General features: G+C 39.6%; 1 protein-coding gene and 1 long non-coding RNA gene across 2 annotated transcripts; one reads left to right on the top strand and one right to left on the bottom strand.

Moving 5' to 3' along the window:
* Window positions 1–3,117: 3,117 nt before the first annotated feature.
* Window positions 3,118–7,844, bottom strand: LOC115246753 (uncharacterized protein PFB0765w-like). Its single transcript, XM_029826021.1, has 2 exons — window positions 6,103–7,844; window positions 3,118–3,124 (listed from the first exon to the last, which is right to left on the bottom strand). Exons 1-2 carry the CDS (start codon window positions 7,842–7,844, stop codon window positions 3,118–3,120), a joined length of 1,749 nt encoding a protein of 582 aa, XP_029681881.1.
* A 4,937-nt stretch (window positions 7,845–12,781) lies between these two features.
* Window positions 12,782–14,012, top strand: LOC115246863 (uncharacterized). Its single transcript, XR_003885959.1, has 2 exons — window positions 12,782–12,874; window positions 12,982–14,012. It is a non-coding gene; the product is annotated as an uncharacterized lncRNA (long non-coding RNA).
* Window positions 14,013–17,046: the final 3,034 nt, after the last annotated feature.

Raw genomic sequence — 17,046 nt, 5'->3', positions numbered from 1 at the left:
AAATCGAAATTCAAATAAAAAAACACATCACTGGCATTCAGTTCTTTTCTTTGAAATTTCAAAAGCAGTCTTTTGCCACTGTAGGTTAATGTAGTGTAAATGTAATGCCTTTTCATCTCTTCTACTTTCTGGCACCTTTGAGTCATTTCCAGGTGTTTGTGCTTGTCTTGGTGTTGCGTTTTATAGCGTCATCTGTTGTTCTTCTCCTTGTAATGCACATTGGCTCCACATACAAGACAGACAGGTCCATCTTTTACATATCTAAACAGATATTCTGCCTCCTACCTGTTCAGAAAGGTCCTATTTGCTGCCTTTCCTTTAATCATTTTTCAGAGGTGTAGTGCCAGAATTAGCATTAGCATATAAGGTCGCTATGACTACTTCCTCTTTCTTGGTGGTGAGCAAGCCACATACTGGTGCATTACCACCACCTACTCATGAGGACTGTGGATTTTCACACCAAAACACTAGCACAGCATTCTGGTATTTGTAGTATTAGCACATACGTGCCAACCAGATGGTGTAGAGTTCAGTCCATAAGAAGAAGACCCAGGAGCCTGTAGGCCCCAGAAATCCCTCTCAGCAGCTCTTCATAGAGTAGTGGTCCCCAAACTACGGACCGTGGGCCGGATATGACCCGCCTCCAAATTTGGTCCGGCCCCCTGAACAATACCAGAAAGCATTTTGATTTTTTTTTTCATATATGTGTATTTGTATTTGATAATAAAGTTGAACTTTTCCAATAAAACGTTCCTTAGTTATGAACTGATTTCATTATTAACTATTTGTTAGTAACTATTTCATACACGCATATCATGTGAAATTCTGTTCCACCCTTCTGCGGTCTGTGCTCCTATCTGGCAATCCCCAGAAAAAAAGCTTTCGGGTTGCTCAATTGATAGCAAGCAGCAGAGAGTTTGTCAGGAAATGCATGAACAGTGCCAAGGAGGAAGTGTGTCCTGAGAAGAAAGATGTCTTTAATGCCGTGAGTCTATCAGAAAGTACAATCACCAGACACATTAAAGGAATCGGGGGTAATGTATATGCCCAGCTGCAGCAGAAGATGAAAGAATTAGATTATTTTTTTTCATTTGCACTGAGAGCACGGACGTGCAGGACACCACGCAGCTGCTCATTTTTATTCGTGGAGTTAGTGCAAACTTTGAGATGTGCGAGGAGCTGGCAGCCCTCCAAAGTCTCAAAGGGACTACGACGGGGGAGGATATTTTTGGCAAAGTGTACCAAACCATGGAAGAGTTGGACCTGGACTGGTCAAAGCTGGCCAGCATCACAACTGACGGGGCTCCTAGTATGGTGGGCATGTCTCAGGGTCTAATAGGACGCATGAACCGGGGGATGGAAGAACGGGGTCTCACCGCCCCGCTACAAGTCCACTGCCTAATTCACCAGCAAGCGCTGTGCTGCAAAGTGTTGATGTGGGATTCTGTTTTGAAGGTTATGGTGTCATGCATAATCTTCATAAGAGCAAAGGGACTTAAACACAGGCAGTTCCAAGAAATCCTGTCTGAACTACTGTAGAATCTGTGCACGGAGATGTGCTGTACTACACAGAGGTCCAATGGTTGAGCCGGGGCAGAGTTTTCAGGCGTTTTTACGAGCTGCTTCCCGAAATTAACAAATTTCTTCATTCACAAAACAAAAGGGTGTCAGAGCTGATCGACCCAGAATGGAAATGGCACCTCACATTTTTAACAGACATGACAGAAATGCTGAACAGCTTGAACTTGCAGCTACAAGGCCAGGGGAAACTCATTTGCGACATGTATTCCCACATAAAAGCATTTAAGGTAAAACTAGAGCTGCTTTTGGGACAAGTAAAAAAGAACAGCTTCATCCATCCCTGTTACACAAAACCTCTCCGCAGAAAACCTGTTTCCAGTCCCGTTTCCAGCTGAAAAGTGTGTGGAAGCACTGGAAATGCTGAAGGCGGAGTTGAGTGTGCGATTCCGTGAACTACATGTTTATGCAAAAGAAATCCGTCTTTTCCAGAACCCCCTTGTTGCCAACATTGATGAAGCCCAGCCATCTTATCAGTTTGAGTTGGCCGAGTTACAGAACTGTGATGTTCTGAAAGACGCGTTCAAGTCCAACAGTCTCATTGACTTCTATGCCGCCCTCCCGAATGACACGTACCCTAACATCAGAAAGAATGCAATGAAGATGTCCACAATTTTTGGTAGCACGTATATCTGCCAGCAAACCTTTTCACGCATGAAACTGCTGGAAGCTGGCAGTGACTAGAATGGAACCTGACATAGAACTTCTCACCAGCCAGATGCAAGCCCACAGTTCACACTGATGAACATTCAAAGGTAAGCTCACTTTTCTGACTTGAATGAGTCATTCTGAGTATAAACAAATATAATCATAATAAAATCTACTGGGATAAAATCTATCTCCACAACCATACTGGTAGTGGTACAGGTTGTGCTGTGCAGTTGCTGTATCACTTACAGTAGTTCAGTTTCTCAGCCTGCTTGCTTTGTAGTTTTCACAGGGAAGTCGATGAGAGAGAGCTGCAAACAGCAATGTCTACAAGCCTACTGGAGCCTACAAAAGGATTATAAGGAAGGATTATAAGGAAGGATCACAAGAACTTTGAGAGACTGCTCATATGAGTCATTTAAGGAAGAGATTCTGCTCTGACAACTAAGCTGAACTTGGACCTGTTAAGATTGTGCACAGCACAACAGAAAGTTTATGTTCCATGGACTTTTTTTATGTGAAGAAACCAGAGAGGGATATTTGGTTATTATTTATTTCATTAATAGTGTTATTATTTATTTCCTGAATTTTGTTCTGTGAAGAATCCAGAAACGGTTATTTGATTGTGCTTTTTTTTAAACAATATTTTTTTACGTTTAGGCACTCCTGCAATCCTCACACTTTTTCTGTTACAAACTGACCCCGGCCCCTTATTAGAGAAGGGAAAAGTTATGTGGCCCTCACAGGAAAAAGTTTGGGGACCCCTGTCATACAGGAAAAAAACAAGACATTCAATCATGAGCACATGAAAACACAGGTGACAGGACACATATGGAACATGTGTGAGATGGTGCCAGGATGGCTGAAAAAGAAGTTAAGGTCTTACAGAGGTCAAGGCCTGCAGAGAATGGATACATAGTGTTACGGAACAGTTAAGGGGGCCAGGACCCAGACGCAGAGTGCAAACAAAAAGGTTCTTTATTGACAAAATATCCAAAATGATCGAACAAAGTAACAACAAAAAACTCTGAGAAAGTAACAACAGAAAAGGCGAACGAAAAAGCACCATCGAAATGGGAAAAAAACATCAGGAAAAGAAACAACTGAAAAAGGTGACTGAGCACTGAAAAAACTCACTAAACGAGAGAACAAGCGAGGCTAAGGGCTGGCGATCTCGGGGAGCTGGAGCTAGGTACAGGAACATACGCAACAATTCGGCACCGGAGGCAACGAGGGAAGAGCTTAAGTAGGTGTAACGAGCTGCAGGTGCGCTGGAGGCTCAGCGCTCTTCGGAGATCGGCCCGCCCCCGGATGCCGTTCCTGCAGGTAGGGGAGGAGGCGAGAAGTCCGAGTGCCAACCAGAAACTGAACCACAACACATAGGCTTCAGATACTACAGCTGGAAATGTTGGAGAGAGAATGAGCTTCCAAATTCTGGAGAGCTAGCATGGCCACATTATGATACATTGCAAACAATGAGGCTGGAAACCTTTGTTGTGTATGTGGTGTCATTAAAGATTTTGTCTAAAAGCACTCTGGATACATTTTTAAATGAAAAGCCACAAAACACTGATCAGGAAGATAGTTTATATTGCACAACATAAACTAGACAACAAAACACCAGTACAGGTGTACATCAGAAAAGTGCCTCCCCAAAGGGAAAGTTTAGACAGCATATATACTACAGCGAGCTCTCCTAAAAAGGTGACATTCCCAGCCTAATTGTGGAACTATTCCTCTCTGCCTGCCAAACATTTTCAGATTCCTTTTCAGGCTTCAAACTCCGGCTGACCATTGCATGTTTTTCCCCAGTAACTGAGCCCTTTGTCATCAACAATCTTTAAAATAGCCAGGGACTTGTTGTGTATATGATAAACTCATAATAGACCTGGGAGCTGAAAAATCCCTTATCAGTGGCACGACGGTGGGAACAAGACAACCTCTCCTCAATGCAGCACAGACACTGTGCATAGGGCCCTATCATCATCATTTTGATTATAACACATTTTGAGTGACGTACCCAAATTACAAGATTGATGCAGCTCACTGCTGTGCAAAATCAGATGCAAACCATGAAGTGGGAGGCAAAGGTAAGGACAGCTGTAATCTGACACCATGCATGATTTTCGAAACTTAATAAAGATTTTGGCAATATTTATGGAGTGCTATATTTTAGATTGCAATCTACTACAAATTCTTGCTTGCTTAGATCAGCCCTGAGTGGGCGTCCATATAGGTACCGTATTTTCGCGACCATACGGCACACTGTAATAAAAGGCGCAGTCTCAGTTACAGGTGCTATATCTGTATTTAAAACATACACAAGGTGCACTGTATTATTCGGCACATGCTAAAACATACAGTAAAAAATGACAATGGAAGTAAAACGGTGAGTTTTGACAATGAAACAAAATATTCATTCTTCTGCCACAAAACCATCAAAGTTTTCATTTTCTGTATCTGAATTAAGCAGCTGCTTTATTTCAATGTCCAACATCCCGAATTCCTCTTCTTCATCATCTTAGATCGCGAAATACTAGGGAATCGAATTCTTGCTTACTTACATCAGCCCCTAGTGGGTGTGCGTATAGGTATTTTAAATCGCAACAAAACCTCCACCACGAAGAAATAATCTCAAAGTTGGACTGCACAGATTAATTTTCACCACGAGGCAGAGTCATTACTAGGAACTCATAACACCTATTGTCTTGGTTTTCTTACCGCTTTTTCACTTTCAGGGTCACGGGGAGGGTATATGAAACTAAATAAAATTTTCACTCTGGCAACACATTAAACGTAGGGCAAACAGGTGCATGAACTCCATAAAGCCAGCTTCCTTCATTCTTCCGTCAAGTCCTTCACTGAGGCTTGAAAACTGGTACCATGATACCGGGGTCAAAATCCCTCTTGAATCCAGAGCATTACCATAATGTAACCCATAATCAACATTTCTCAAATTTGCATTCAAATATATTCACAACTTTACACATTATTTTGCTTCACATTCAAATAAACAGACAGAGTGGAACAGACAACACTGAACACTAAGGGTCTTGTTCCATGAGTACTGGTCAGGACAAAGTCGGCTACTCTTAAACGAGATGTTGACATACTGCCTCATTTTTCAGCCTGATGGATGGTGAACCTTGTTTACTAAGAATAAATGTTCCAGTTGCCAGCTGGTAAAGGTGCTGTGATTAGAATAATGTGAGATGCACTGTGAAACCTCTTTTAACCTGGAAATGTGCAACAGTAAGAAAAACTATTAATATGATGGAAAAAATCCCAAAATGAACATAATAGGACAGACTATTACTATATTATAATAATAAAGTTTGGGTATGTTAACTTTTAACTGTCATGACAATATAAAAGATAATATTTATCAAATATTTGCACCGATAATTCTGAAATCACATATTCAGAGAAGATCAGGCAGAGTCCATTCGACCAGGTGACAATTTAAATTTGTCTTCATGTCAAATATGTAACAGTAAATGTCAAATAATTTATGCTCTTCGAAGTTGTTCCTTTTCCTCCTGAGTGGTCTCTGAGGTGTAATTCTTTTAAGGACTGTTTCATGCCGTAAAGAACTGAGCTGTGGAATTGGTTTTGATGCCTTTTCAAGCCTCAACATTCTTTGTCCCTTGGCTGTTGAATCTTCCTGAATTCCTGAAACTTTAATCATTTTTATTGCATTTAGAAGTCTCAATATGGGTTTTTCCCATGTCTGGTAGTCTCCAATCATCTGGATAAAAACTTGTTTCTTCTTCTTCCCAACTACTCATTCTGGTGTTGTGTCTTGGGACTCTTTCATTCCACATACAGCACAACTTCTGTGGCCATGTCTGTGCTGATTTTTTCATTTTTTCAAACTTTTTCCTGGCCTGATGCTGCTTTTGAATGTGCATATTTACTAATTTAACATATCTCTTCTCCCTTTCTCCATAGAACTTGTCTTTGTTTGAAAGGTTTTCCCTCAGCTTATTTCGAGTATCTAACAAATACCTCATAAACACACCACAAGCATGTAGTTTATCCCTGAGATTCTTGATGCAATGTGTATTCTCTGCCTTGGCGTGCTCCTGCGTGAGCAGATCCTCCTTTAGTTTTTTCTCATTAGTCTGCAGCTGCTGGATTTGCAGATCTTTCATTAGCATCTCATTTTCCCTTTGTTGTTCAAAGTCATCCAATTTCTCAATCACTATATTTTTTTCACATCTGGTCTTGTCTAGTTCTTCATGTTTCAGCTTTTCTGCAGCTCTGTTGAACTCTTTTCTTGTAAGTATTTCATTGAGATGTTTTCCCTCCAGACCTGAATTTTTTTCTGCCAGGTTTAACTGAACTTGAAGCTCTGTTATCTCCTGGTTCAACTTGTCTCTTGTTTTTTCATGTTTGGACATTTCAATCTGATATTTCTCCCTGGCATATTTATTTTCCTTCTCTAACAACTTCAACTGTACCTGAAGCTCATCTACAAGCTGCTCCAATTTTTTTCTTCTGTTTTGGAGTCCATACATTTCATCTTGATATTCCTTCTCTATGTGTTTTTTTTCTTCTTCTGCTTGCCTGAGCTGACTCTGAAGCTTGCATATAACCACTTCAAACTCTGCCTGTGTTTTTTTGTATGTATGCTTTTCATTTTGATATTTCTTCTCTACAAGTTTCTTTTCTTTCTCCGCTTGCTTTAACTGAAGTTGGAGCTTTTTTATACTCTGGTGAAACTCACCTCTTGTTTTTTCTTGTGTAGACCTTTCATCCCGGTACTTCTCCTCCAGATGTGTATTTCCCTGTAAGGCTTGCCTTAATTGATCTTGAAGCTCTTTTATGTCTTGGTCAAACCCCTCAATTTTTCTTGTGTAGTCAGACATGATGTTCTGATATTTCTCCTCAAGCCTTTTATATTCTGTCAATGTTTGCTTTAAATGTACTTGAAGCTCTTTCATATTTTGGTTTATTTTTTCACATTTTGTTTTGTATTTAGACACTTCATTCTGATATTTTTCTTCCAGACTTTTATATTCTGTCAATGCTTTGTCTAATTCCACTTCAAGCTCTTTTGTGTGCCGCTCCATCTCCACTATAGTGTTCATGTACGTGGAACTTTCCCTTTTGTATTTTTCCTCTAGAAATTTGTTGTTTGTCATTGCTTCCAATATTTGGACTTGAAGCTCTTCCACCTTTTTTGTCATATTATTTTGGCAGTTAGTGTGGTCCAAATCTTTTCTTTTGTGTTTACGTTTCAACTTTTCCTTGTGGTACTTCTCCTCTAGCTGCTTATTTTCTTTCCTAACGTCCTTCAACAAAATCTGTAGTTCATCCATTTTAACTGTCATTGTTTCATTTTTGCAGTTTGCTTGTTGCAGCTCCTTTTTTATGTGTGTGAATTTAGATCTTTCTTGAGAAAGGGTTGCTTCCATAGATTCAAAATTGTGCTTTGTTTGTTTTAATTCCGTGACCAGGAAAGTGATTCGTTTTTCGTGTCTTTCTTGTAGCTTAAGCAAACGTTCTCTCTCCCTCTTCAAAGTTGGCATGTCCATGTCCTTGGTCCTGTTAAATTTGTATGCCCTCTGGATGTTGACCGTTGAATTACTTCCAGTTGCCTGAACAGGATCCATGATTTTCAGGTTATGCAATCCTGTTTCTAAAGTGTTAATTTTCTCATCAATATTTTTCTGAAGAACGGATATGTCTTCATGAACTTTAATTTGTTTTGTTTCATCACAGAATTTGAAAAGATGTATGTCATGTGCAGCATCTTTTTTAAGAGCAAAATAATCAAAATGTTTTTCAAAGAAATGCTTAAGGTGACCAGTGGTATCTTTGTATTCACAATACAGAGATTTAAGTTCTGAAAGGGTGTGTAACAGCTCAACACAAGTTTTAATATCCATTGTTGAAATTTCTATTTTTCAAAAATTGAACTTCCTTGGAGCTTTTTTTTTTTTTTTTTTAAACTTGCATTATACCAACATATAACTACAGCATTAAAATAATGCTAATATATCAAAGTATAAAAACATCAAAGTAATATATATATATTAGAGTCATAAATTAATTGCCTGTTTGGCTTTTTTGCTTTATCAATTTATCTATAAACTTGAATTTAACATGGGTCAGTACAAAGCTATGTAAAAGAGGCCAAATCCCATCAGTAGCTCATAATTAACAAGTAAAAAAAGAATGATAATTTCTCCATGTGTGATTGCGTTGTGAACAAAGAAGCAAAGATCATTTATTTTTAGTTTTCAAGATTTCTAGTTGTTTCTCGGGCAGAAAGGAAACATGCAAAAGGTAAAAGTTCTTTGAATTAAATGTGTGTAGGAATGCAAAAATGTGATCTCTCACCTACCTTAATATAGCTCTATAAATTTGCTTTGCATGTTTGTATGCTTTGATCTTTTGATTAAAACATGGCCACCAAAGAACACTGAGCCTTTTTAAATGTAGTGCTTAAAAAACCAAAACAGTGACACATATTGATCAGCAAGTTGTTTTGTTTGAATAATCAAAACCATTATATATGATTTAACATCATGGCAGAGAAAACTATTATAGATTTGAAGAAACTATTTCTGGTCATTTCAAAGGAATACCAGAAATACAAAAAAGTTGCGGCTCAGTTAAAGCATGTTCCCAATGAACGTGGTAACACAATTATGAACAACATATGGGAAATATTCTCTTTAAGAAAAGACGGTTACAGTGGCCTTCCTGAAGATTAAGAGAATTTCAAGATTTGCCATATGATGCAAATCACATACAGAGAAATCACATACAGAGGCCTACTACAAGGACTTTAAAGGTTTTGAGAAAAATATTAAGAACAAATTTAGGATGATGGAGACAGAGCTGGAGCTCCTGCAAAGAATAGGTATTCTTTGGGATAAGAGACAAATCCCTGTCGAGAATATGTCCAAAATCATCATCAAGAAGGAATTGGATTTTGTTGCTAAAGCAGCCCTATGAGAAGGAAAGGTCTATACGCAGACAAATATTTGAACAACTGCGCCAGGCTAAGGGTGACTGTAGGGATCTTGATGCTAAATTAAAGACAGCATTGGAAGTAAATAATGGTTTGCAAGAAAAATATCAGAAAGAAAGCAGTTTACACAAAAATACAGAAGTCAACATGAAACGGCTTCAAGGTGAATTTCAGCAAATGGTTCAGGAGAAAAAATTGTCTACAAAGCAAGTATGAAGAGCATAATATTAAATGCAAACTGATGAAAAAGTCCTCAGACAAAACCATAGAAAAGCTTTAAATTCAGTTAAAAGAAACAATAAAAGAACATAACTGTCTTGAAAAGAAGTATGATAAGGAAAAGTCTTCACACGAAAGAAGCCCTGAACCAAGTCATAGAAGAGCAAGAAAGCAAAATTTCCTCTACTAGAGAAGAGCTGGAGCAGACAAAGAACTAGACCGTATGAATTCAGTAAATGACATTATGGCTGAAAATGAAGAAAAGCTACAAATTCAGTTACAGAATACATTTAAAGAGAATCATGTTTTAGAGGAGAACTACAAGTAAGAAATGATTCAACACAATGATGAAAAACAAGAGTTGGACCAGAGCCTCAAGAAGATTCAGTTACAATTGAAACAGGTAAACGACCAACACAAGGTCATGTTTAATACAATAGAGGACCTAGGAGTAAGGAGAAGCAAAAGCTTGAAGGGAAATATGACAATAAAAAATCTTCCCACAAGGTAACACAGGAGGAACTAGTTCAGGCCAATCAGCACAACATAGAAAAGTCTGCAAAAATAAAAGAACTGAAATTCCAATTACAGCAAGGAGTTGAGAGAATATGTGGACAAATGAAAACTATCAGGAAGAGACGTCTACACATAAACCCACAAAAGAACAACTGAACCACTTTGAGGAGTTTTATGAGAAGGAAAATACTGAACACAGAATTACCAGAGAAGAGCTTGAACAGTGCATAGAAAAAGCAAAAGAGCTACATATTCTAGTCAAAGAGGTAGAGGAAGGAAATTTGTTTTTTGAGGAGAGCTACCAAAAGGAAAAGTCTGACATGAAAAACATGACTGATAAAGCAGAAGAACTTCTAGTTCTCTTAAAATATGCAATGGAAAAGAATAAAAGCCTAGAAGTGAACTGGAAACAGGAAAGCTCTTATAATAAAAGTATGTGGAAAGAGCTGGAGGAGGTCCAGGACCAGAATTTAGTCATGAATGAGAGAATACGACAATTAGAAGATCAACTACAGAGGATTGCTGAAGAGAATGAACAAATTCAAGAGAAGCAAATGACAGAAGAGAATGAGAATGTACCTGAAGAAATGCACCTTGAAGAAGACTGGCAACTGCCGGACTTCACAGAAGTTGCTGAATCCCCTGATAAGAAGACAAGTTAAATTGCCACGTGACTTTCCTTTTGATATGTTCAGTTCTCAAGTAAGAAATAAATTGTTTCTGTCTTGTGGTTTGTACTTGTATTCACCCTTCCTGCTAACAAGTATCTTCAGATTCATTTGTACAAATTTAGTGTTTAGTTTACATATATTCACCCAAAGTTTTTGAAATGTTTGAAAGGTATCTCCAGCACCATCTCATATGTTTGCCCCACATGAAAATAATTTCAAATAGTCACCAAAGTCAAAATTGAGTTAAGAAGAGGGACAGTGCATGTGTCTAAAATGTTGCAAGTGATGCAAGTTCTGCCAAAAGGGACCACTGTTCCTCTGGTGCACACTGTAATCTTGCCTACAGGTACCAAAAAGCCTAGAGCCAGCTGTTTGGGCAGCAACATAAACATCTTCCAGGGTAGGTATCTTGCAAAAAGGGTTTTTTCACTGTACTCGAAAATAATACTAAATATGTACGAGAAACTGAGGGTCCTATTTTTGCAAGCTTTCAGCTGGACTCTCCTTCTTTACTGATTAAAACAAATTAACAAATTTCTGCATTTCTCTGAAGTTTCTGTTACCACCAGTTGCTCGGCTCGTGCATGGCTCCATTCGAGCATTAACAGTACTTGATATACCCTCATCCCCTAAATCACTGGACATCCTGAAAATCAAAAACAGTCCAAATGTGAATGAACAATTGTTCAACGGTTAATCACGGTAATCATGCAGAGAGTCATCCAAGTAAGATCTCTGTGGCGCGGTGATCTTACTTCGATTACTGTGACCAGAATGTCGTCCAAAACCACGGCACGCTTAAAAACACACACTTCTCCATGTTTTAAACCCAAACCTCACAAAAAACTGTTTGACCTATGAAAGGTTTTACCATCCAGTTTTGTTGATAATGTGCCAACAAAACGCTGATTGAATTTTGGTGATGCTCCTGATTCTGGATGGACTTTGACCTTCAGTCTTCTATAAACAAAGCAAAGGGGCTTTGATCAAAAAGCAAGCTATGTTCTATGTTCAAGCTATGTGTAACTGTAGATAACTACTGTAGTATACCATGGGTTTAAGCCACAATATGTTGGGAAATTACCTACTTGGTGGAGGTCTCCACTCTCCAACTTGGTTTTCATAGTTAAACATAAAATAATTTTGCTCTTATCATATCTATATCTATATCTATATATATATATATATATATATATATATATATATATATATATATATATATATATATGCTGTATATATATATATATATATATATATATATATACAGCATATATATATATAATGATATATATATATATATATCATTTCTGTTTTCTCTAAGACTTTTTTCCTTTTGCTTTTGACCACCATGATCATTATTGTATGACAATAGGTGCATATTTGTTAATGGACAAAGTGTGGGAAAGCTCTGGAGGGCAGACTTCAGGGTCAAAGACTTGCCTCCCACCAACATCAAGCAATTCCCAAAAGGGATTTGGCACACTTTAGGAGACAGCCACCCCTCAGAATGACCCCCACCCTAATGTGAAGGGCTAAAATAGTGCTCCTAGTTGTGGTTAATGAAAATGTATGTACCACAGTGATGAGAATGTCACAATCCAAAATTGTAAAATATGCTGTATAAATAAATTTCTTTCAACCACCGGACTCCTTTCCCCTTACACAGCTGTTGATGTCAGACTCTGTGGATAACACCTGCCAGCATTTTTCACTTCACTTCGTGTGTGCTTCATGACGTCAATGATTGTGGGGGAAGAACTCTCCTGTTCCCTCACTCTCACTGCAGGACACACGGAAATTGCCTCTACTCCTGTGCAACATCTCTTAAATGTCGCTCATATACATTTATTTTATGGTGTAGAAAGTTCTTCTAATTCTTATTTTAAAAACTACACTGATATCTACAAACATCTGTTTGTCTTCACAGGGTCACCACTCTCCCAGACTCTCAGAGAGCCCTGTGAGTCTCCCTGCCTCGATCCCAGTCGTCCACCTGTTCCCCTGAGATCCAACCATTGTCCATCAGGCAATAACAGCAGTCAGCTTGTGCCTCCCTTTATCTTTCCACTAACCTCTGTGACTGGCTGAGAGTGTGGGAAACTCCATTCAGACACAGACCCACATATTCATATGGAGATGTGGGACTATAAATAGGAGGGATGTCCCCAGCAGAAATCAGACTCTACAGAGACCACTGCAGCACAGAGACCAACAATGGCACCTAAAGTCACTGCATCACAGGAGCTTGAACCACAAGGTAAACTCAAGTTTAAACGGAAGAAGAAATAAGAATAACGAGAGGCTGTTTTTCTTTGTGCTCACTCTAGAATCCTTTTATTTATTATATTCTTTTTCCTCCTGCAGCTCAGAAAGTCTCTGCTGTACAAACTGAGCAGAAATCCAATCAACAGCACCATGAAGTAGATTGAGTCTCTCCTGGGTCCAGAGTTCTTCAACCAGCAACCGGACAGTAAGATGGATAAAGCTGATAATCTTGGAGACCAGTTGTGCTGTGAGATGACTGCAGCAGCACGAAGGTGGATGAATAACAAGAGTGAGAAGCCACCTTCTGGTGACAAGGATGGACATTTGATGTTTGAGCACCACGTTCCTGACCAACAGCAGCAAAGCAAAGAGCCAAGTCAGCAGCGCTCCGTGGAGGCCCCCTTGGGGAACCCCAACAAACTGCTACTCCTAAAACTATCAATCTCACATGACCACATTGGTCAGATATGACCGGCCAGAAGTTTTGGATAGAAATGGATGGACTTGTTCTTCTGTTCATACAGAAGTATATATCTGATATGAGGTTCTCTTTTATAGGAGGTGGCGTTTCCTGATGTGATAACATCAGCAACATCTTGATTTTTACAAAGTGAACATTGTGTCATGCATGTTGCATGAAGTAAATCTGATTGCACTGGCAATAATTATTTCAGCTCAGTGAGCTTCATCAATGTTATTATATGATAACTTTGGATTTCTGCTGGGTTTTGGCTTCCTATTTTTCAGATTGTATCAATTCAGAGACATTATATTAATGTTGATCCTTTGTCATATTTGTCCCAAAATGATCTGATAACAGATTTACTTGTTTATTCCTTTTCTTCTCTGAAAAAGGATGACTGATGTCACGATTTTCTGTGACAATGACATATTTCTTAAAGAAATGTATTTGTTTTTAAGGATAATGTGATCTTAAATGACAGCAGTTTTACTAATTTTCCTTGTACCCATTGTTAATGTACTTTTATAAAGATCTTTTAGCATCTTTGAGTACGTGATGTACTGTAGAAATCTTCAAGTTTTTATTGTTGTGATGCATCATCACCTGTACTTGGACGTTTCTCAACTTGTGTGGGTCATTGTGTTTAAATTAAACGCCATAAGATAAACCTGTCTCTTTAGATATGATTTACTGTTTTTGCAACCTTATTGTGATGAGCCAGATTAGCATCTGTATTAGTTAAACCTGCATGTTTGCAGATGAACTTTGATCAAACGCAGGAAGATATAAAGCTCGACTCTGAGTAGAGAGCCCGGGAAACCAGGCAAAGGTCATTTTCAGAGAGGTGAGGGATGCTAAATTCACACCTCCTTCAACACACAGATGTGTTAAAGGAGACATTTAAACCCAAACCTTTCCAATGAGGTTCTCTTCCTATATAACTATTACACTCAGGTTATTGTGGCCTGTGTGTTTGTGCTCTCTGTTTGTATTTGTGGTGGCTTCACTTTTGTGCTGAGTTTGCTGGTTACTCTTAGGGCTGCAGCTGGTTACAAATTAACAGTCTTCATAAGCTGCTGCCTTCAGTTCACCAGAGTCCGTTTCCTCTGCTTCGTGGTAAACATGGCTTATTAGCGTCTTCTCATGACTTGAACCTTCTAGTAACTTTCTCCGGTCACTCACTTCCCTTCCAAGGTCACCACGTGCCCCTCATTCGGAGAAACAACCTGCACTTCATGCACCTCACTTTTTCACCACGCAGTACACTATTAGCTTTCTTTATTGAATTTAAGTCTTGTTTAAACTCTGTCACCTGTTGTTTGTCTGCTTTCTGGTCTGGTCTGAAGTAGGTGCGTAACATTACAATCAGACAATTATGAATTCGGTGGACAATGACACTGTTCGGCAAGCTTTTGTCTGATAAATGGAGTTCCCTCCAAATTCTTTCCTCTAGAGTCACCAACCTCCTTAGGCAGGAGAGGCCAGCACCTCCTGAGTAGTCTCCTGCTGCTTCAGTGTCATCCAGAGCCTCTGCTCCTGAACTCGGCACCACGCGAGCCACAGGTTCCCATTTCTGAGCGTTACTCAGGTGAAGTGGGCAGGTGTATTAGTTTTTTGCTGCAATGCTCTCTGGTGTTTGATTTACAGACATTAAATTGCACTACTGACAGGGCTAAGATAGCCTTTTTTTGGTAATTTCTCATCAGGGAGGGCTGCTCAGTGGGCCACCGCCATAACTGAGAATCAGACGCCCACTTCTGCGCGTTTTCACTACTGAATAACCCAGTCCAGGCTGGAGAGGTAGTTGCAGAGCTTCTCTCCTTAAGAAGCGGGTCTACATCGGTAGTGGATTATTCCATCCAGTTCCACATTCTGGCCGCAGACAGTGGCTGGAATAATGCTCCACTCCGTGGAGTCTACATTAAGGTACTGGGGAAGGAGCTGAAGGACAATACAGAAGTTCATACAGAAGTGTACATTTGCTATGGGGTTCTCTTTTATAGGAGGTGATATTTCCTGATGTGATAACATTAGTAACATCTTGATATTTACAAAGTGAACATTGTGTCATACACGTTGCATCATGTAAATCTGATTGCACTGGCAATAATTATTTCAGCTCAGTGAGCTTCATCGATGTTATTATATGATAACTTTGGATTTCTGCTGGGTTTTGGACAGGACCTCTCTCCAGCGTGAGTCTTGCTTCCCACACATGGTGGTGTCGAACTGCTGGTGCACAAGCTCTCTGCACTTTCAATAATAACAATATTCATCCCCTAAAGTCCAGGAACGGAGGCAGTGTGTGCAGACTTTTGGACCATTAAAAACCCTCGCTCTGGGATAGTGAGGCCCATCTCCTCAACATCTTGTACTACATAACCCATATGGGGTACTTCTAATCCATTGGCTGCAGTGAACTTTAACCACTAAAATGCCAGATGGAGGTCCTCCCCCTGTTTAGCCAAATGTTCTTTGAAAAATTTCTCGGATATTCCGATAATCTGGATACCAGTGTCAAGAAGGCATGGCACCTTAATGCCCCTGAGTTTGACCTCTACTGTTTTACATTCCCCTACCGCCCGCTCCAAAATTTTACTTCTGCCCAACGCATCAAATGAGCCAGAAGCATCACCTCAAGTTGTTTAGCTCAAGACAAAGGTGGGTTCAAGTTTTCCTGTTCTACAACAGGGCCAGACGATGGAGAACTTGGATTTACTCGGGCTTGTAGACACCCTCTTGCAATGTTTCTCATACCACAACACTTAAAACACATTAGTTGCCCATCTGGTGTAAACTTTGGCTACGGCCTGAGTCTTGACTTTGTATACTTTGTCCATAAATTATGCTTCGTCAGCCCACCCACAGCATGGGTAAGCTCAGCTAGTGCGTTTGTTAGCTCAGGTAACTGTTTTTCTGCTGAACTACTGCCCTCTGCACACTGTCCAGTACTGTTGATTCGTCGTCATCAATGGAACCAGTGGAACACTTCATAACTGAAACCATAGATGTAACATGGCTACTCTTTACCACTCTGGAGCAAGGTGAACATCCTCCATTTCCCACAAGAGGGCTTCATTTCTCACTGCTACAAGGCTGGAATCAGGCAGTTCAATATTGAATTTCCAGACCTCACTGAAACCTGGTGTTCTTTTGGAACATATATGTAGGCACATGTGGGAGCAAACTGAAGCCTTGCTTCATTGCTCAACCGTGCAAACTCATCATTTACCCTGGCAAGTTCCTGCGTCTGAGCCTGCATTTCTGCATTTCTCTTAAGTTTCTGTTACCACCAGTTGCTCCGCTCGTGCATGGATCCGTTCGAGCATTAACAGTACTTGATTTACCCTCATCCCCTAAATCACTGGACATCCTGAAAATCAACAACAGTCCAAATGTGAATAAACAATTGTTCAACGGTTATTCACGGTAATCATGCAGAGAGTCATCCAAGTAAGATCTCTGTGGCGTGGTGATCTTACTTGAATTACTATGACCAGCATGTCGTCCAAAACCACGGCACGCTTAAAAACACACACTTCTCCATGTTTTAAACCCAAACCTCACAAAAAACTGTTTGACCTATGATCGGTTTTACCATCCAGTTTTGTTGATAATGTGCCAACAAAACGCTGATTGAATTTTGGTGATGCTCGTGATTCTGGAAGGACTTTGACCTTCAGTCTTCCATAGACCAAAGC

Source organism: Takifugu rubripes, chromosome 19 (genome assembly GCF_901000725.2).
Source record: "Takifugu rubripes chromosome 19, fTakRub1.2, whole genome shotgun sequence".
Taxonomy (NCBI): domain Eukaryota; kingdom Metazoa; phylum Chordata; class Actinopteri; order Tetraodontiformes; family Tetraodontidae; genus Takifugu; species Takifugu rubripes.
This window is presented reverse-complemented; position numbering and strand designations above follow the sequence as displayed.

Bases quoted from the DNA above. Each gene is read 5' to 3' on its own strand.
- LOC115246753 (XM_029826021.1), bottom strand. From the start codon at position 7,844: ATGGATCCTGTTCAGGCAACTGGAAGTAATTCAACGGTCAACATCCAG.